This window comes from Lissotriton helveticus, chromosome 7 (genome assembly GCF_964261635.1).
Source record: "Lissotriton helveticus chromosome 7, aLisHel1.1, whole genome shotgun sequence".
Taxonomy (NCBI): Eukaryota; Metazoa; Chordata; class Amphibia; order Caudata; family Salamandridae; genus Lissotriton; species Lissotriton helveticus.
In genome coordinates, this window is record NC_136068.1 from 1,409,886,268 (window position 1) to 1,409,908,560 (window position 22,293).

General features: G+C 42.1%; 1 protein-coding gene across 1 annotated transcript in view; it reads right to left on the bottom strand.

Moving 5' to 3' along the window:
• Window positions 1–22,293, bottom strand: part of DNAH9 (dynein axonemal heavy chain 9) — a 1,695,107-nt gene that overhangs the window by 1,362,429 nt on the left and 310,385 nt on the right. The window contains exons 11-12 of the mRNA XM_078654721.1: window positions 8,689–8,757; window positions 4,583–4,709 (exon numbers count right to left, since the gene is read on the bottom strand). Of these exons, the coding sequence (XP_078510847.1) occupies window positions 4,583–4,709; window positions 8,689–8,757 (196 nt within the window). The remainder of the gene's footprint in view (window positions 1–4,582; window positions 4,710–8,688; window positions 8,758–22,293) is intronic.

Sequence of the window (22,293 nt, forward strand, 5' to 3'; positions counted from 1 at the left end):
TGTAAGGAGATCCAGAGGCTGGAGGATCGGTGGGACTACGCTACGAACTAGGTAAGTAAGGAGCAGGAGGCCCACGGGACTCACGTGCAGAGTTGAAACTCTCACGCGGGATGCGTACCAACGTCTATGGATACTACAGTTTACAAAGTTACGGATTCCGGATGAACCCGGCTGGATGGAGGGAAAACAACAGTGGACCTGGACACTAGGATAGTGAACACAGACTTCAGCACCTAGAAGCTTTAGTTACGTAACCCACAGGCTGCGGGTGCATAGGGTTGAAGTAGTGTCGGGTTTGCTGCGTTGATCCCGGTGATGCCTGAAACAAGAAATTGCTGGCAGGCAGCCAGATGGAGGAGTCCGGTGGTTCCAAGGATGGAACTAGGAAGAAGGACGTCCTGAAAAGGAAGGGGACAGAGTCTTGGTCACTAGCCAGTGACGGTGCTGGAACCAGGAGGGAACCAGGTGCTGTCGCCGCGTTCAGGTGAAGGAAGGGTCGCTTCTCTCTGTAGCTGCGCGGACCAGGAGCTGTTCTTCACGACCAGGCTGGAGGCACGAGCTGTCCCACGTACTCTGCTGCTGTTGGCGGTATCGGATCGTCGATCTGGGCAACAGGCCTTGGCTAATGCAAGCCACGCGGTGGAACAAAGATGGCGTCTTGTGTGGACCAGGAGGGTCCGGGGTGCTTCTCTTTCACAAGGAAGCAAGGGCCAGTCTGGGGGACCAGACTAGCAGTGTCAAAATCTTCGGGTCGTTGTCTCAGAGGTCACAAGCCAGCCGGCAAGTGACCAGACAACAGGAAGGGCAGCAACCAGGCAAAAGGGCCCCACGCAGATCACGGGGATGCTGGGGGTGCAGGAGCTGCGGCGGTGTGGGGCTTCTCAGTCCCCAATGCACTCACTCGAGGAAACCTCGGGGGTCGTGCTGGAAGCGCTGTGCAGGTTTCTTCAAGATGGCCGTCTCCACGTTACTCGTCGCACCCACGGGTCCCAGCTGTGCTGTGGATGTGGGTAAAGGTCAGAGAAGTCTGGAGGTCCGGGTCTTGTTGAGCTGGGTCGTCGGATTCCGGGATGAAGGACTTTGCAGCAAACCGCACAGGAGCTTGAAGGTGCCTGCGAAGGTCCACTGACCATAGTGGAGATTCTTCAGTCTTCTGGTGTCCAGGAGGTTGAAGGTCAAGAGTTCTTCGTGGAAGTTGTCAAGAGTAATCTAACTGGGAATGGGGCCAGCTCCTACCTTTATTCAGCTAAAGGGGGCTGCACTACGACTAGGTCCCTCCTCTGGGTGGGACCAGGAAGGGGGGTGGTTACACACCCTATCCTTTGTCCAGTTTCCCGCCAGAGCTGGGGCTGGAGTGCCCCAGCAACTGGTTGGAACCGGTGTATGCACAGGGCACCTTGTGTGCCCCAGGCATGTCTCATTCCTTTCAGCCTTGGCCTACCTAATACACAAAATCCTGTCTGGGGTGGTGCTAGCACCTCCCAAGGCAGGAAACCCTTTGTCTGAGCCTCCCTTGCTGGAAGGACTCCCAGCAGCAGGAGGTCAGACTTGTGTCTGTGGTGGCAGCATCCATTTTGTGATGCTGAGGCTCGAGTTAACTTTAACCGGGGTTCACAGTTACAGACATGTCGTGTCCCTCTAGAAGGGTGGAATGCTAACCCCGTCGCAAGAATTGGCGAGGGGTTAGTATTCCAATTCGTATGACACCTTACTCGACATGTTTTGATAATGCTATGCCAAAGTTAGCATTTAACCGCGAGGATTATAATGCACTTAAGAGTATATGGTATAGCGTTATCATGGAACAGCTATAAGGACTTGGTTCCGCAAGCTGCAAACGGGCTCAGCTCATGCCAGAGCACCATCTCACATAATTCCAAGCACTCTGCCTTCAGGATTGATAAGGCCTGCCATAGGAGTGACTGATAGGAATATATGTGTCCATTTTAGGGTTAGATATAGGGAACTATATCTAAAGCAAAGGGTGATTACACCACCTTGCCCCAGCTGTCGTGCAGCCAGTTGTGTCTGTTTTGGATGGCCAGCCAGGGGTGGCATACTACATGCTGCAGCCCCTGGTAGGCCCTGGGTACACCTATGCCCTGGGTACAGGGACTGATAAGGTTGCCCAGTACCAATTAGATATGTACCTAGGGTACATGGAATCCATTTTAACAGAGAGAGCAGGAAGCCTGGGGTCCTGAATAGCAGGATCCCAGGCCAACTAAGTCAAAAACCAGCAAAACACCAGGCAAAAAAGTTGGGGGTAACCATAGTCAGATATCCACCTTCCTACACTAGGTACCCTGAGTATCTGTTTTAAAAAGTTGTTTTCTACTACCTCCAGGGCACCTATTGAGGCGTATCCCCATAACTCACTGCCATAACATGCGATGGCAACACTCTTGGCCTGGTAAAGTTGAAGCAATGCAGCCACTGGGCTATTTCCCATGTTTCTAGCAAAATCGAGTATTGCTGCATTTGCCCGGGTTACCTCTCCCTTTTTCTTCTGTACCGCGGGTCCCCAGTTCAGTTGATGGTTGAACAGGACTCCGAGGTAGGAGAATGTTTTTGTTATTGGGATTGTTTCCCCGTTTACATTTAGGCAATTTGGCTTTTTATTACCTTGGCCAACCTTCATTACGAAAGATTTGGAGTTATTTATACTCAAGTCTCGGGACTTCATAAAGGCAAAGAAGGAGTTTAACAGTATTTGCAGACCAATCGCAGTCCTAGATAAAAGGACTGCGTCATCCGCATAAAGCAGAACCGGCAGTCCCTTCCGTCCCACGTAAGGATAATCTGCTCCTGTACTTAAAAGATACTCTTCCAATTCGTTTATATATAGGTTGAAAAGGAACGGGGCTAAAATACAGCCTTGTCTGACACCCCGGTGCACACCAAAGTCTCTTGTCACTTTTAGGTCTTGTGTGTACCGGACATTTGCTCTCGTGTCAGAGTGCATGTCTGCTAACAGATTAATTAAATTCTGCTCTACACCCATTTTCGCCATGGTGTCCCAGAGCCTTCCTCGGCTTACGGAGTCGAAAGCAGACGATAGGTCCATGAACGCCATGTGAATTGTACCTTGTCGGGCCATGGTGTATTTCCCTATAATCATGTACAAGTTCAAACACTGGGTGATCGTTGAATGGCCGGGCCTAAATCCATATTGAATTGGGGATATTACTCTATTTTCGTCTGCCCATTCAACAAGCCTATTTAAAATTACTCCCTCTACTACTTTAACCACCGAGTTAATTAAAGATATTGGTCTGTAGCAGAGGGGGCTATTACGTTCACCCTTCTTAAAGATGGGTACGATGGTAGACGCACCCCACGACTTAGGGCAGCCCGAAGCCACAGCCGCATTAAGTACAGCTGTGAGGACAGGTGCCCATAGCGATATACAGGATTGAAAAAGATCCGGTGGAATGCCATCCGGGCCTGGGGCCTTATTACTTGTTAGCCCTTCAATTCCTTTTTCAACCTCACTTATTGAGAAGAGTAAAAAAATTTCCTTTGGTATAACCGGACTGTATACTGCTTGGGACACGTTACTTTGAAAAATTAAACTAAAATGGTTGACCCACTCTTCCTCTGGGATATTTGTACTAGTGATGGAGTTATTTGGGTGATCAAACAAGGGTTTATTTATAATTTCCCAAAACTTGGCACTATTTCTCAAGTTTTTGGGATCTAAAAGGGTCTCCCATACACTTTTCTTTACCTCTTTCTTTCGGGTGGCAAGGGACTTGTTGTACCTACCACGCATAGCCTTGATGTGATCCGGATCTCTAGGTTTAGTTTTCAAAGCCATCTTTAGGTCTCGGCTAGCCTTGGAGCACGAATTATCAAACCATTTTGGATTGTTACTACTATTCCCTTTGGCTGGCACCATTAACAATGATCCTACTGTTAATGCGACACCCTCAAAAGCTGCCAAGATTTGTTGTGATGATGATACTGATGACATACATAAAGAGAGTTCGGAACTACACAAATTTTTAATAGAGGTATACAAATCTTCACAATTCACCATTGTCCATTTTAAGCGACGCTTTCCATTTATACATTTTATAGATCCACGATCTACACGTGGCTTTCGCGGTTCAAAGATTCCCCCACCCATTTTAATGCAGACAGGATTATGCTCGCTCTGTGAAAAGCCTGTAACCAACAATCTATGCACCCAACGGAAGAAAAAAGGAAGCAATAAAATACAACATGTAAACACTAACCCTTAGACTCTAACGTCACACACTGGAATAGCCGTAGGAAAACGTACATATATAATCAGTGTGTGGCGCTGAGCAGGGATGCGCATCTGATAATGCTGCTTAAGATAATGGGCTTGGGCGTTTCTATAACGCTGCAACATGCTACTGGTAGAAACATGTACAGGAATCAGTAAAGTAATATCCACTGTGCGTAAAGTGCAAATACAGAGGTGTGGGTCAAGTGAGCGGTCTCTCTGTCAGGATAGAAAGGTTAGTGGCTGACATTTCCCGAACGATGCATAAAGAACAGGCTAACACAGCAATTAGATGCCCTTCACAGCAGCATTAACTCTCCATTTTACCTGGGGATTAAAATTGACTGTGATGAGTTTGGTGTCCTCGTCTCTTTTGATGAGTGGTTGACAGAGATTGTACTGTGATTTCTCCGACACGGTTTGGGACCACTCTTCGTACCGCTTCTCTTTATACCTGTAATTTGGAGACAAGATAACTCATCTGCATGTTAATCAAAAGGTGATTGTAAAACAGATGTAGCCTCTTTCAAGCCAGCATCCCTTTTCTGATTTAAATGCAAATAACAGCGCAGCTTTTCTTTCTTTGGCATGCCAGGCATATATATCACTCCATCAGTCACCAGAGGGCATTCTTGGAATTGAAAGCAAATTGGCACAAGTATAATCTTAAATGGCATCCTGTGGAATCATTATTTATTAATTACCAATTAAAAAATGCAACAATAATCAAAAAGGTCTGTAAATGTTAAAGTCTCACTGAACATCAGAGGCCTTTTGGTGGCTTGTTTGTGAATGCACATGAATGGTAAAGGCAATACACCTGTTTTTCTACGACATCAATTAAAATAAAAAGAAAATTCCAGCATACAAAGCACTTATAGATTACTGTTTAAGCCATGCTTACCGTCAACAAGCCCCTATGTAGAGATCAGCTCAGTAAACCCTCCTCTAAACACCTCCGTTTAGAAAATCCAGAAGGCATACTGTAAAGAGGTGCACAAAGAAATAGACCTAGGGAAAGTGGACCCTCCCTGAGAGGAGGTGCCTGGAGGAAAGAGTGGCTTCCGTGGTCCGTACTGACAACTAAGGCAAGGATAGAGGGGACTGAATTGTTCCCACCTCTACACTAACCTCTGTTAGTGTAGGGATTTAAATTCAAAGTTATGACCAGGTTTCCTAGTAGTTACAAGGTGTGTTAAAAGTCCACACCATTTGTTAAAGTTTAGCTGATTAAAAATTTACGGAAAAGGAGAGTGGATAGAGGGGGGAAAGGGAAGGTGCTCTGCCACTCAGAAGAGAAGCGGGTAAGGAGAAGAAAACAGAATGGTGATAAGAGGGGAAAGAAGGTGAAAACGTGAAGAGTATGAGGAGTGTTGTGAGGAGAAAGGACAGACAAGAGAAAGGCAGGGGGAAAAGAGTGAAAGAAAGGGAGGAAATGTGATGGAGGAGGAATGGATGAAGAAAGGCAAAAATCAGCATAGGCTAAATGAAGAAAACGAAGGCTGGAGAGAGCGGAGGAAGAGGCGGGTGGATAATTAAAGCTAGAAAATGCGAGTGAGAGAAGAAGGGAGAAAAATTTGTAGTAGAGAGGAGGAGAATAGAGGGTCAAAGAAGGAGATAGTTACATGGAGAAAAGCTATGACTGGGTGATGGGTGCAGAAGAAAGAAACCAGCAAACACAATTTGAGTAAGAAAGGAGTAAAGAAGAAAGTGAATGGGCAAATGGGCAAAAGGTGAATTAGAGAGGGCAGACATATGGTGACAGAGTTGGGTGGAAGAAATGGGAGTAGTGCAAAGGGAGTGAATGTAAACGAGGAAGGCGAGAGGAGGGGAGGAAAGGGAAATAGATGAGCGGTGAGTCAAATTAACATTTTCAAATATGGGAGTGCAATGGAAATAAGGTGCAGAGAACAAAACGTGGAAGATAAAGAAGGAAAGACGTTCCGCATGACTACACAAAAAAACTGTTTAGCCTCGTAGAGCCTTCCTTGGCTACAGCTTCTAGCCTGGCCTATTGGAGAATTTTGTGAACACTAAAAGTGAATATGTCTAAGGGTGAAATCTTGAAATGGGGAGAGGCTGCAAATCTATCCCTGCAGAGAAGTCACCTAGGTAGCTACTGAATTCAGTTTTGTACACTTTAGAGCATTTACTACCAAAACCAATGGCTTCAGAAGAAGCTCAACAACAACATACCAGACTTTGAGGGACCCTCTCTGGCTTCAGCCTTGGACCTGGCCCTACTGTAAGACTTTGACTACTAGAAAAAAAGACGGAAGATAGAAACTTTAACTCTGTTGAACCACTTCATGTAGCCAACATCTGCCCATTGCGGTTCGCCTGACATCTCATTTAGGACCCATTCAACCATCGATTGCCATTTTTTAAATTGTGCTTTATTTTTTCAATGTGCTTTTTTCCTTGAAATATTTCAATCTCACATCTCCATTTCCCCTTATCTGATTTTATTTGTTTCCGTGTACTTTTGTTCTATTCTTTTTTTCTAAATTTGATAATGAATTCTATTGAGTTGTTTTCTTCACTTTAAATTTGTTGATACTTCTTCATTTTAACACACATTTTTCTGGGGTGTGCCTGCTGACTGTGCCATAGCTATCACAGATACAGCACAGATTTGCTAAGAACTGTGTTTTGACCAAATCACATTGAGTTTATTTAGTTTTCAAGATTTCCCCTTTCCCAGCTAAATAACCCAATTTTAGACAAATGGTAAACAGCTATTTAAGCTGGCATGAGTCACCAATGTCCATTGTTTTATAACCTTAAAAAAACAAGTTCGAACAATAGATCTAAAATGCACAACATGATTTATGTACCACATTTTCTGTCAGAAAGAGGAGGATTATCCAATATACAATTCTCACCTTTCTAAAGCAGGCCTTTTCAAAACGATATAAATATTTTCATTATCAACAACAGTTGTCTACATGTAACACCCACCCATATTAGAAATTATCCTTATTTTCCAAAACAAGAGAAAAATATTAAGTTTAGCTATAATAATGGTTTCTACAAAGAGCTCCTAGACATTTTCCAAGCACTTTTCAGACACCTGAATAACATTGCTAATCCATCCTAAAATGTCCATTATGAACAACTGTTCTTTAAAGACACTGAAAAGCTACAGTAGGAACTCTCCTGTAACAGGACAGGCCAATACCATACTGCTAAGCAGGTGCTTACATTTTTTTTCTGAATTTCTCTTCTACCATCAGTCCAGGGGTGGCACTTACACAGCAGCAGGGAAAGGAGAAGGTATGACCAAGCAGCAGTTATTATGATCCCCTCAGCTATTCAGTAGGGGACACACAATCCACTGCCATCTTACTGTCCTGTGCAGGTTATATGGAATATACGCTGCGAAGAATGTCATGGTGAGCGAAGTAAAACTATGCCAGACATAGGCAAATGTGTACTTCTGTGTGATGTGTAAAGTTCCCTAAATGTACTTCACTGCAAACATAATGAAAATATTGCTACCCTTGGAATAATAGGGTAAACTATCCATTGGCCGTCTCAAGTCGAAGGGGGCTCTGCATGACACAATTGGCTGAGGAAATGGGATCTGGACTGAGTTGCTTCTGTCTGGAGAGGGTAGATGTATACAGGAGCCAAGGACCAGTACTACTCCAAAGAGCACACACGTACCTGTGGAGCATACTCCAATGTTGTGGGATTTCTCTGCTAGCATTATGTTTTTATGTGTCTCAGCTAAACAAGCATGGTAAAAGCATGTGACCTAGACAATTGCAAAATGAAGTTACATGCAGTTCTGCATGAGGTCTGGAAGATGCAAACAGGCACTTCTTGGCCAACAGCCCAATCGATTTTCAAGGATGGATGCCTAAGAATTGACTTGGTATGAAATGACCATGAGACAATTGAAGCACTGTGCCTTGGTCTCGAAGCAGTCATGAGGCCACTCCCAATGTAGAATTGCATCTTACATCAGAAATATCAATGCCCAGCACTTCTGCTCTTTTATGGTTCTCCACTACACTTACTTGCAACCCTACAGTGTATACACTACTAGCCAAGCCATATGTTTACAGTGTTCACGATGTGCACCACGAAGACACAATTAATGGTTCATGGAGCTATACATATAAACTACAATTCTGAAAATCTATATATATATTTATAGCATATGTGATCAAAGGGGCCAATGGATGAAGTGGGCTGACTCATCTCCCCACGCTATATGCTGAGGTGGGTAGTTGCAAAAATATGAATAAAAGGTTAACACACTAATGGATGAAGAGGGCTGGCCAAAATCCCATGAATGCCTGTATACTTGTATTGAATTATGAATTGTTTAGAAAATAGGAGTCTGGCAATACAACAAAAACTGTACCTAAGCTAGACCTAAAAAAGGCAACACTTTTTACAGACAGCAACAATACCAAGCTTACCTTTCTAGAAGTTCGATCATTTCCTCATACTTTTGCACCATACGCTTCCCTTCAGCTGATGACATGCACCTTTGACAGAAGAGTAAAATAAATAATGTCAGAATTTCAAATGAGTTAATTGTATGGTTGGAATTTAGGAACGGGGCTACATGAGATTACACATCTTGGAAGTGGGTAAAAATACCACAAGAGCATATAAAACTGACATAGGAGTAATAGTGTGTCTAATAAGAGGTAGAAAAGAAGGCGGGGGAAGTAGGGGTGGGGCGGGTGCTGCAGCACCCCAAAAAAAACTTTAGGAGATTTCAGCAAGAGATTGGGTCATAATGAGGCTCTTTGCGTTATTTTCTAATGTAGACTTTTGTCCGCTTAGATTTGGTCAAAGATTAATGTTTGAGTGAATCACAGATACATTGTGACTGATTTTATGAAGCATATCGCTTTTTAATTGTGTTCAGTTAAAACGTTTGGGCATTTTTCAATTTGGATTTCGGTGCTACTTGCTGGATTTCGGGAGATGCTGATAGATTTACAAAGATATTTTATACATTTAAACTTCACAGTTGCAGAAAGCATTTGTTAGTGGCATCCTTTCTAAAATGGTAATGTTTTAACGATATAACCAACACTAAAGTACAAATGAGGCACTTGGTCCTTGATACTGCAATACGACAGGAACAAATATTTTGGGTTGAGTGAAACAGCAAACATAAGAAATTAGTTGAATTATTCTGATGAGAACAAGACTGAGTTCTCTCCACGATGTTGTTGGTTTTTTAACATCTCCTTTTTTAGTTGATACAAAAACAGTGCATATTTTAAGATACAACAGGTAGGTCTATTGGTATTTTATGATATGCTACCAGATATGCATCTGTGTTATTCATGTTTGCTTTAAGGCATTTTGGCCCTGTAGGACAGCAGCATGAACCGGTGCAACTAGTAAGCTTCTATGCTTTTAATAAAAATCAGCTTCTGATTGACTAACAACACTTGTATACCATACACTACCAAAAATGTATCTGCTACTGATAAGGAGCTCTGACTCGGTTTATCTGTTGTCAAGAGCAAAGCGATTAATTCCTTTAGTTATTATCTAAAAGAGAAGTGTTTGTGACTCTAGGAAATACATGCAACAACTCTGAGAGAGATGGGATTTTAGCGATTCCTGGCATTCCCAAGACCAGAACTAAAAGTGAATCTGGGTATTAATAAGTCTAAAGCTGTAGTATTTTTTATTATTTTACTGAAAAGAACAATAGTACATGGTACCTGCAGACAATGTCAATTGTATCTAAGCTTAAGCAACAAAAAAAATAAGCATCTAAAAACACCTTTATTAAATCATTTGAAAATAAGCAGGTAATAATTAAATACCATACATGGTAAGAAAGACGGTTTGTTGATATTCATGTTGCGAAAACAATAATATTTTATACATTTAATTGGTTAGTTACAATAACGTTGCACTTTTGCCCTACAATATTCTGAGGCCAAATAATGTTAACTAGTAACCGGTACACATGCTGTGGGACCAATACAGTGCGAGGCACTGTCCCATTATTATTGAGGATTTTGTTACAAAGTTGACTAAATAAACATAAGTGAACACATGTAGCTATTTCCCTTCTGAACTTCCAGACTATACTTTGTGCTATATGTTGTTGGAGTTAACTATTGCATAATACGTTTTACTACTTTATTACTTTTATGGCGTATTTGCTGTGCAATATATTGTTTAAATACAAATTAATATCAAATACATAAATATAAAATAGAAATAATATGTTTAAAAAAAAAAAGATATTAACATCCAAACGGTCTTTTTTCTTAGCCTAGTATTTGCTTTGTATCATTTTCAATTTTTGGAACAGTTGTTGTGACAGCAGTATACCCGATGGTGTTTTAACCACAGCACAGTATTTTGATGGCCATTATTTAACTTGTCAGTCCATTTGTGATAAACATTTCTCAAGCTGTTACATTACGTTATGAAGCTCATGTTGTTACTTAACGAATTTCCAACCCTGGAAAAATTGAGCTTTAGATGGAAGACGCCTCCTGACATAATTTTATTTACCTGAGAATCAAAAGCTAATGCCTTGCCTAAATAAACCCGCAGATTTGTAACCACTAATTGAGGCATATGAGGTGCTCCTAAGTCACTGGTTGCCAATATTCTGACCAGATAGCTTTATCCTGGCCAAAGACTAAGACCTCGGTCTTATCTGAGTTACGTTTCAAAGCATCCTTATGCATCCCCTGAGATGTAGCAGCAAGCCAATTCATACATTTTCAGCTTTTTAGCTTCGCGTCCCCAATTCAGCCTGAGACTATTGTTAGATTTCATCCTCGTACATTACACAACTGTATCTAAAGCTTGTTGTGCCAGCAGGCTGGGCTCACTGTTTCAGGCTGAACAAGCATATATATATATATGTTAAATTATTATTACCTACTGGCGATAGCCAGTAGGTATATATAGTTAGGATTTTTTTCCTATGGGATTTTTGAAAATTCTATGTCGAATAACTTTGGCGTTTGAGGACAGAATTGGCTGAAATTTTCAGGAAAATGGAACATTTTGTTTCTGAGCAGCCCCTGAAAATTTGGGGGGGTTTCGTCAAAGGGGGGCCGAGAAAAAAGGGGGGTCCCAAAACGTGTTTTTCCCATGCAATTTTCCATAGGGCGGTTGGCCTCACTTTTAGCCTGAACGGCTGAATGGATTTACACCAAACTTGGCAAAATTGTAGGGACTGGTAGCCCGATGTGCCTTTGCTATGTCTCAAGATATAGGCTCCAGTGGTTTTTACGAAAATTAACTTTGAAAAATATATATTGGGCTACATTGGGCTATATATATGTTGGAGCCCAAATGTAGCCCAATGTAGCCCAATGTAGCCCAATGTAGCCCAATGTAGCCCAAAGATGGCCACCAGAGACAAAAAAAACAAATGTAGCCCAAATATCAGCCAGATGTAGCCCAACTATAGCCCAATGACAGAATGTCCCAGAGTGTTCTAAAGAACAACTAGAGTGCTAACAGTCCTACTTATTACAAAGGTATGGCACACCTGAAGCCATCTTGATTGGAATAAAGTGGTAACTCTTAAAACATGTAATTTAAAAAGGAACAAAATGAGGGGGTTCATTTTGCCATAGAAAGTATGATTAGCGAATATATGACGAAATCCCGCATACCATCAGTCCGCAAAAAAAATCCCGCATGTACTATTAGGCCGCAAATTAAAATAACGAAAACTTTTAGAACGAATATGCCTTTAGCATACACTAAACAACTAAACTACCCTAAACCCTAAAACACTACCCCCAGCATGACCCTACACTACACAAACAGTACAACACTACCCTAAACCCTAAAACACTACCCCCAGCATGACCCTACACTACACAAACACTACAACACTACCCTAAACCCTAAAACACTACCCCCAGCATGACCCTACACTACGCAAACACTACAACACTACCCAAAACCCTAAAACACTACACCCCAGCATGACCCTACACTACGCAAACACTACAACACTACCCTAAACCCTAAAACACTACCCCCAGCATGACCCTACACTACACAAACACTACAACACAACCCTAAACCCTAAAACACTACCCCCAGCATGACCCTACACTACGCAAACACTACAACACAACCCTAAACCCTAAAACACTACCCCCAGCATGACCCTACACTACGCAAACACTACAACACTACCCTAAACCCTAAAACACTACCCCCAGCATGACCCTACACTACGCAAACACTACAACACTACCCAAAACCCTAAAACACTACACCCCAGCATGACCCTACACTACGCAAACACTACAACACTACCCTAAACCCTAAAACACTACCCCCAGCATGACCCTACACTACGCAAACACTACAATACTACCCAAAACCCTAAAACACTACACCCCAGCATGACCCTACACTACGCAAACACTACAACACTACCCTAAACCCTAAAACACTACCCCCAGCATGACCCTACACTACGAAAACACTACAACACTACCCTAAACCCTAAAACACTACCCCCAGCATGACCCTACACTACGCAAACACTACAACACTACCCTAAACCCTAAAACACTACCCCCAGCATGACCCTACACTACGCAAACACTACAACACTACCCTAAACCCTAAAACACTACCCCCAGCATGACCCTACACTACGCAAACACTACAACACTACCCTAAACCCTAAAACACTACCCCCAGCATGACCCTACACTACGCAAACACTACAACACTACCCAAAACCCTAAAACACTACCCCCAGCATGACCCTACACTACGCAAACACTACAACACTACCCAAAACCCTAAAACACTACCCCCCAGCATGACCCTACACTACGCAAACACTACAACACTACCCAAAACCCTAAAACACTACCCCCAGCATGACCCTACACTACGCAAACACTACAACACTACCCAAAACCCTAAAACACTACCCCCAGCATGACCCTACACTACGCAAACACTACAACACTACCCAAAACCCTAAAACACTACACCCCAGCATGACCCTACACTACGCAAACACTACAACACTACCCAAAACCCTAAAACACTACACCCCAGCATGACCCTACACTACGCAAACACTACAACACTACCCAAAACCCTAAAACACTACCCCCAGCATGACCCTACACTACGCAAACACTACAACACTACCCAAAACCCTAAAACACTACCCCCAGCTTGACCCTACACTACGCAAACTACCCTAAACCCTAAAATACTACACCCCAGCATGACCCTACACTACGCAAACACTACAACACTACCCAAAACCCTAAAACACTACCCCCAGCATGACCCTACACTACGCAAACACTACAACACTATCCTAAACCCTAAAACACTACGCCCAGCATGACCCTACACTACGCAAACACTACAACACTACCCTAAACCGTAAAACACTAGCCCCAGCATGACCCACACTACGCAAACACTACAACACAACCCTAAACCCTAAAACACTACCCCCAGCATGACCCTACACTACGCAAACACTACAACACTACCCTAAACCCTAAAACACTACCCCCAGCATGACCCTACACTACGCAAATACTACAACACAACCCTAAACCCTAAAACACTACCCCCAGCATGACCCTACACTAAACAACCACCACAACTCTACACTACACTAACACAACACTACACTACACAACACTACACTACACTACACAATCACTAACCCACGAAAAAATTAACACAAACCCACTTACCTCTCTCGTCATCGTGGTTTTCACAACGCAAATGCATTTACCATACATGCCTTTAAAACGTAATTCTTTGTAAAGGCATGCGCGATAAATGCACATGCGTTTTGAAAAAATGCGGGATAATGGTATGCGAGGTCAATGACCTTGCGGGATAATGGTATGCGGACTGAAAGTCTGCGGGATAAAAAATGCGGGAAAATGGCTGCAAACCATGATTAGCAGCAGACTTCCCTGGTGAGCACTAGCTTTACTACAGTGATCTAATGAGCAACTAGAGTGCTAACATTCAGAATTTATGGCAAATGTGTGACACATCTGAATGCCTTCTTGATAGAACCAAAGTAAACAAGCATTGAAAATGCAATAGATCTCGCCCTCGTTTAAGTTAAAGCCATTCTGATTGTAATGAGGTGGCTTTTTAGCTTTGCTTTTATTAGTGTTTTTAAAACTTTCATGTAAATAACATGCATATGTATGCATATATGTATATGTATGCATGCATTTATATTTATATAGATATGCAGATTATATATGTTTATATATGTATATTACCTACTGGCGATAGCCAGTGGGTACATATAGTTAGGATTTTTTCTCTATGGGATTTCTGAAAATTCTATGTCTAATAACTTTGGCGTTTGTGGACGGAATTGGCTGAAATTTGCAGGAAAATGGCACATTTTGTTTCTGAGCAGCCCCTGAAAATTTGGGGGGGTTTCGTCAAGGGGGGGCCGAGAAAAAAGGGGGGTCCCAAAACGCGTTTTTCCCATTCATTTTTCCATAGGGCGGTTGGACTCACTTTTAGATCGAACGGCTGAATAGATTTACATGAAACTTGGCAAAATTGTAGATATGGTTTGCCCGACGTGCCTTTGCTATGTCTCAATATATGTGCTCCAGTGGATTTTGAGAAATTAACGTTTAAAAAAATATATATATCTGTGACAGCGCTCCGGTTAGCGCCCCGGTTCGCGTACCTGACGCGTAACGGAACTTCGCGAAGCGAAGCTGATTGGCTCTCCGGTGTCTGTCAACATTCTAAACAGTCCGGAGCGGCCGCCATCTTGTCTCTCGGTACGATCGAGAGACAAGATGTGGTGAAAAACGAAGGGGGAAATGAAGGAAAGGGGGCAAGGTAGACCACTCCTGACCCCCTAGGATTGATGAGGGGGATATTAAAGTGCCCCGCGGGGCAAAAAATAAAAATTGCGATTTTACGCCGTAGAGGCGCGTCCCGGTACGCGAACCGGGCAGCTCACCGGGCAGCTCACGGGGCAGCTAACCGGGCGTAGCTGTCAACATTGTAAACAGTCTGGAGCGGCCGCCATCTTGTCTCTCGGTAGGTTCGAGAGACAAGATGTGGTCGAAAAAGAAGGGGGAAATGAAGGAAAGGGGGCAAGGTAAACCCCTCCTGACCCCCTAGGATTGATGAGGGGGATATTAAAGTCCCCCGCGATTTTTCGCGGTAGAGGCGCTTCCCGGTACGTGAACCGGGCAGCTAACCGGCAGCGTAACGGGAGTCCGCCATCTTGTGTTTTTGGAGCGTCCGGTTCGCGTACCGGGTAGCGTCCCGGTAAGCGTAACAAGGGGAAAACCAAGAGAAACAGTAAAAAAAAAATTACGGGAATAGATTTCCAGCAAACTTGGCAAAATTGTAGGGACTGTTTGTTTGATGTGCCTTTGCAAGGCCTCAAGATATGTGCACGTGTGGATTTTGTCTAATTAAGGTTAAAAAATATATATATATCTGTAAGCGTGCTCCGGCACACTTACGTTACGGATTTTGTTTGCGCTGCAGAGCCGATACGTCACGGTTATGCGACGCGTCATGAGGCGTCTCACGTGGCTACGTGATACGTCACGTAATAAAGAATATATTTTACAGCTATAGATATTAGCTTTTAAAAAACCAATGAAATTCACTGAAAAAACCATAGGTTATAGACCATATATAGTTAGGAATTTGCATTTACAAAACCTTGAAAATTCACTGAAAAAAACATAGGTTAGAGACCATATATAGTTAGCTGGACATTTTATTGACATAAAACCAATGAAATTCCATATATAGTTAGTTGCACTAACTATATATCGCGCACCCGCAATCCACTGCTGATGATGTCACATATTACATCATTCATGACATGGTCAGTGACATCACTTATGACATCACTGATGACATCTCAAATGACATCACTGATGACATCACTGATGACATCTCAAATGACATCACTGATGACATCTCAAATGACATCACTGATGACATCATGACACACCAATACCAGTTACTACATACGCACTCACTGATTCCTACGTCTACACACACATTCACTCATTCACCCATACAATCACTCATACATACAGTCACTCATTATTACAACACTATCATATGCACTCATACACCTATGCAGACACTCACACACTGCCACTCATCCATGGAGTTACTCACACACCTAGTCAGTCCTGTAAAGAATCAATCACACTTCCATTTCCTCATCTATACAGTTAAACACAGAACACCATACTTCAGTGACATCACTGATGACATCTCAAATGACATCACTGATGACATCATGACACACCAATACCAGTTACTACATACGCACTCACTGATTCCTACGTCTACACACACATTCACTCATTCACCCATACAATCACTCATACATACAGTCACTCATTATTACAACACTATCATATGCACTCATACACCTAGTCAGTCCTGTGAAGAATCAATCACACTTCGATTTCCTCATCTATACAGTTAAACACAGAACACCATACTTTTCACACATATACTAACACATACTTACTCTCTTATACAATCACTGATACAAGTACACATTGATATGCACAGAGTCACACACCTCCCAGCCAGCCACACACACACTCAGTCTTCCATACATCCACTCATTCTTCAATATGTAAAACATATTTAAACTTTACAAAAACACACAGACACTAGATGATGTCATCAGTGATGTCATTTGAGATGTCATCAGTGATGTCATCAGTGATGTCATTTGAGATGTCATCAGTGATGTCATCAGTGTTGTCACTGACCATGTCATGAATGATGTAATATGTGACATCATCAGCAGTGGATTGCGGGTGCACGATATATAGTTAGTGCAACTAACTATATATGGAATTTCATTGGTTTTATGTCAATAAAATGTCCAGCTAACTATATATGGTCTCTAACCTATGGTTTTTTCAGTGAATATATATATATAAATAAATGAAACAAATATATGTCTGTAGTGCATCCATGATTCTACCTGGGCACAGCATGTAGGTGAAGGACATATACGTGCTTTTTTAGCTCTAAAGGGCTATTACATTAGGTTAGTTTGCATACTTTGAAACACTCAATTAATTCACGAGGTCCCTCTCACACAATTTTTTTAAATCTCTTTTTAGTAGGCTAAACAAAACCTACAATTTAGGTCAAAGTTAAACATAAAGCCATGGCGGTCCCACAAAGGTTGTCTCCGGACAAAAATAGGCCCATACCTGCAATGCATCCTACATCTGCATCACGTAAAGTCAAGTTTAATATGCCAATAACACCCATGAACCATGACAACTGAAGTAGTGCATTCATTTGTAAACACGGTTGTGGATCTGTTACTGTATAAATGGCAAACAGAAATCAGGCGGTGATAGAAACAAGTCGCAAGCAGCATTGGCCCATGCAGGTAGGGCAGTGGAGTTGTGTCAGGGTGGGATTTTGACAGACGATGACGAGGGAAAAATAAATAAATAATACATTTTCCATCATTGTCCTGTCTCCTATTTAAGAAAGAACTGAAGTCTCCCCATCTTGAAAGAACATCCCATCACGATGCAGAAACAGTCCACTTCTTCTCCTGGAAACCAGCTATCCCCCTTTTCATTCGGTGACAATATCTATGCCTTTGACCCTGTGCAATATTTCTCTACCGTTTGGCTAGGTCCGTGCTACACAAACAACACATGCGCATATACCATCGCCAAAGAACTAAGGGGCATATTATCAAGAACGGCATTAAAATTATCGCCGGTTTAGCGGCAGAAAACTGCAGCTAAAGAGGCGATAATGGGCTCGATAATATGCCCTGGAGAATTCCAATAGCAGCGCCCGTTCACACCAGAACATGGACTTCTATTGGAATTCTCAAGGGTATATTATCAAGCCCATTATCGCCGCTTTAGCAGCAGTTTTCTGGCGCTAAACCGGCGATAATTTTTAATGCTGTTCTTGATAATATGCCCCAACGTTCCCCCAACACTAGTAGGTATTACAAAGGTATTTTTCGAACACACGACGCGAGACAAAATAGACAAGAAGCTTGAGTTGGTTGATTTGTAAGGTAAAAGGTTTATTCTAACCATTTTTCAAACATCCCTTTTCTGGCTTAAAAGCATGCACTTATTAGAGCACAAAAAGAACGTTGGCCTTCTAATAATCTAGGCTGGCCTACAAAGCTACTCGTCCTGAAACAATATGACCTGGGAGCTAAAACTTACTTAGGGGGTTCCAGTTTATTCAAACATTTTGTGACACCCACTCAATGAATAATGCTTTTCTTAATATGAAACTCTGACACAGTCACTAGACAAAGCAAAAATATCACATCTCTTGCCACATATCACCCAAACCAGACCAGACTCTGGTCTGTGATGGAAACCCCTCAACAGTTTGGAGAAAGTTGTCCCTAGGCCTTGGAAATGTGCTGTTATGTCATCCTAATGGCAGATTGTGCGGTGTGCCAAATAATAACAAAAAATGTGTCACTTGTTTACCTGTAAATTTGTTACTATTTTTTATTAGAATTTGGATCCATTTGCACATCTGTTTCTAATTTTAAGACAGAATTTGTATGTGTTCTTATTTAATAAATGACATTCTTTGGTAAATTACCCACATTTTTAAGTTGTCTCTGTGGCATTATTTATGTCCAGCAAATAAAACTTTTTGGCAAATCCATGTTCTTAATGTAAATAAAAATGTTCCTTATTTGCGGTTATAATTGCCCGTTAATGGCTTCATAAGAGGCAAATACCAGCTTTCAGAAAGGCCAATCTTTGAACCCCAAACTGGTGCCGAAAAACAATACAGCTATGAAACCTAAAATCGTCCTATTTGTCCCATTTGTCCCAGCTATTCTCCACAAATTGGGCCAGATGTACGAAGATGGTAATTTCCATTTTCTAAATAGCGGTTCCATAGAAATCGCTATTTAGAAAAGGCAAAATGACATCTAGTATTTTGCGAATTCCTAATAGGTAATTCTAAAGGTTAGGAATCCCTACTATGTAATTGGAAATAGAAAATGCCCTTGCATTCCCACCCATGGTTTACCCATGGGAAATGGTTTGCATTTCTTAAATTGCAACTTCCTAATAGGAAATCGCAATTTAGGAAACCCAAATACATGAGTGCCTCTGGCCTTAAGACCCTTTTGGAGGGATCCAGAAATGCATCATGCACGTGTAAGTGCACATATGCCCTAGGGGCATGTGTGATTCATGTCACATTAAAATATGCACTTTTAAATGCTTTTTTTAATTTTGCGCATGGTTACCATGGACTTTAAGATGATGGTAATAGCATTTTGTAAATGCCCAATCACATTTAGGAATTGCTATGTAGATGTGCTTTAGGAATCGCAAATAGGGAATCCCAAATCCCATTAGAAATTTGCGATTTCAACCGGGTGAAAATCGCAAATTGTGACCGCGAACAGCTCTTTGTACTGTAGTGTAGTTCCTATTTTCCCAATAGGCTCTGCGCATTGGAATAGTACCTACAGCAGTAAAGGCCTAGGCCAGACGTTAACTAGGTCTACTACTGTCGATACTAGACTTAATTTTTGGGTTTGCCAGCTAAGCTCAGAGTTCGCTAGAAACTTTCTCGAATGTTCAAGGAAGGATTAACTCCCCTGATTAGACAAGAAGGGATTTAGTTTCTGACAACCATAGAACATGACAACTTTGCTCTCCCCTAATCAAGAGTCAATCTCAAGAGTCGTGTGAGCACAAGGCAATTATTTTACTCAGTCAGTACGTGCATTCTTAGTCTCATCAGAATGTAGAGAAAAGGAAGAGACGGGCGTGTTCAATAAAAGATGTTATTTATTGATCAGTCTCTTTTCTCGTACAAGAGAAATGGATCGATATTATTGCGATACTTATAGTTAAGTAAAGTGCATACATTAGAAGCAATAGTATAAAATAATACTGTAAAAACATTGATATGGTTTCTGAGCCATATGATGTTTAAAATGATTAAAATATATTTACATACACATATACATTTGACTAAACGTACTCAACTGGTGTTTCTAAATACGCCTACCCCGTGTACCTGACCTAAGTCTAATGCGTGGGCGGGAATAGAAAGTTACAGTTTAAGTTAAGTTTGTTTTTGCCAAGTGAATAACTAAAGAATTCTCTAGGAGGGGTTATTCAGTTCTGTACCTGGAATTTAGGATGAATGAGGAATGGTATCTCTTTCTCTGCTCTCGATATTCCAGGCTGCCTGCGAGGGCTACCCGGAAGCGCCGGTGCTGGGTCTCTCGGCTTGAGATAGCAGCGCGTCTCTCAGCGCGTCAGGAAGGCGGGGCTGCTGCCAGCGGGGTCTGCTCCTGCTCTCGGCTTCGGCAAGTGTGGCTGCTCCGTCTTGTCACCACGCGTGTGTTTTGCATAGGGCAAGATCGGCAATATTTATACCTTAAAGGTGCCGGGATTGACGTAAGGATGGACATAGGTACGTCAATAAAGATGTCATACGACTTGCTCGTTAGCACATTCTTTACTAAAGTTCTCTGTGAAATCAAAACAATGGCCGCACGGATTATCCAGGTTGTCATAGGTTTGATTTGTTATGAGAACGTCGTATGCCTTATCAGGGGCTGGAGGAATATCGCTTGTCTAATTAGATCTCAAGCGTTATGACCTAATCAGATAACACGTTCCTGTGCCGTAGTGTGACTGCGTCAGATAACGGTATCTGCATCATGGGGAATTTCTTGCCTCATGGGCTGACTGTTAGTTAACTAGCTAGGTAGTTTAACCAGAATAGGGTCAGGAATAGGGGGATCGATTCAGAACCTATAGAAATACACGACACCCACTCCACGCTAACTATGGTCATATCTACTAATCTATGCATAGTATAACATAGTACAACATACTATAGAGTATAGTGTATACCTTACCACCCCAAAATACATAAATGCATTTTGAAATTTTCAAATATACTGAAAAATTGCAGTCATATATATCGTATGCACTTAAGCTATGAATCAAATGCAAAAGTAAACACGCATTGTTATGCATTATTGCTTGTTGGTATATGAGAAATACACATGAAATGGCTCTTAATATGGCTATACAGAAAAAAAGTCGAAACCATTTCATCACATAAAATATATTGTGAACATACCAGTGGGCAGCTAAAGTCTATATAAAGTCTATAAAGAATCTAAAAAAATCTCTAGGAATAGTTTCTTACTTTAAGCAGAAGGTCAGTGTCCCGGGGAAAAATATATAGAAAAATATTTTAGGGGCTTGCTGAAAAAAGTTGCTGTCCGTGAACTGGATTATATTGTTCATGTGACTTTATTATTAAAGTTGAAGGCCGAATTCAGGGAACGCCGCGTGCGAGTTTACTCAAAAGTCTCTATTTCTGTTCCGGAGAGAACATCATATCATTCAGGCTTTCGAAAAAACTGTCAACAGCTTCATGGGAAAGTTCCACTAAGTCGGAAATAGGGGTACCCATGCATTCGTGCGCATGATCGTCTCCATTGACATTCTGATTTGCATTGCTGACAGAAGGTCGTACCTGTTCGATGCTGCTTTCATCTTGAACTTCACTACTCTTCAATCGCAGTGGTGAAGATTCCAGGAATGCCGTCATCAGAATTGGCAGCCTTTGAGGGCAGCACAGTGCGTGAACCTTGGTAGGAACCAACAGTGTATCTGCATCCACTGGCGCATCCGATTGTAGCGTCAGACAGGTGTCTAACACGCATTCTTCTCCGCATAGCAGACACCTTAGTACAGGTAAAACACACCTTTGCCACATTGGTCGAAATGATAGAAACCAAGTCATGTTTAGGTCTCTAAGCCGGGAGAGTCCCAGGATTTTTGATATCCGGTCCCGGTATCCAATGGCTAGGATCGTATCTTCCATTGTCGTGAGATTTTGTTCTGTGACATGGGTTGCCATAACGAAAAATAAGGACTAGGAATAGGATTCCTGCAATTAGTCCTAGGATCAGGGGAAGTCCGCCAAAAATCGAATGGACGAAGTCTGGAAAAATACCCAGTATGGCT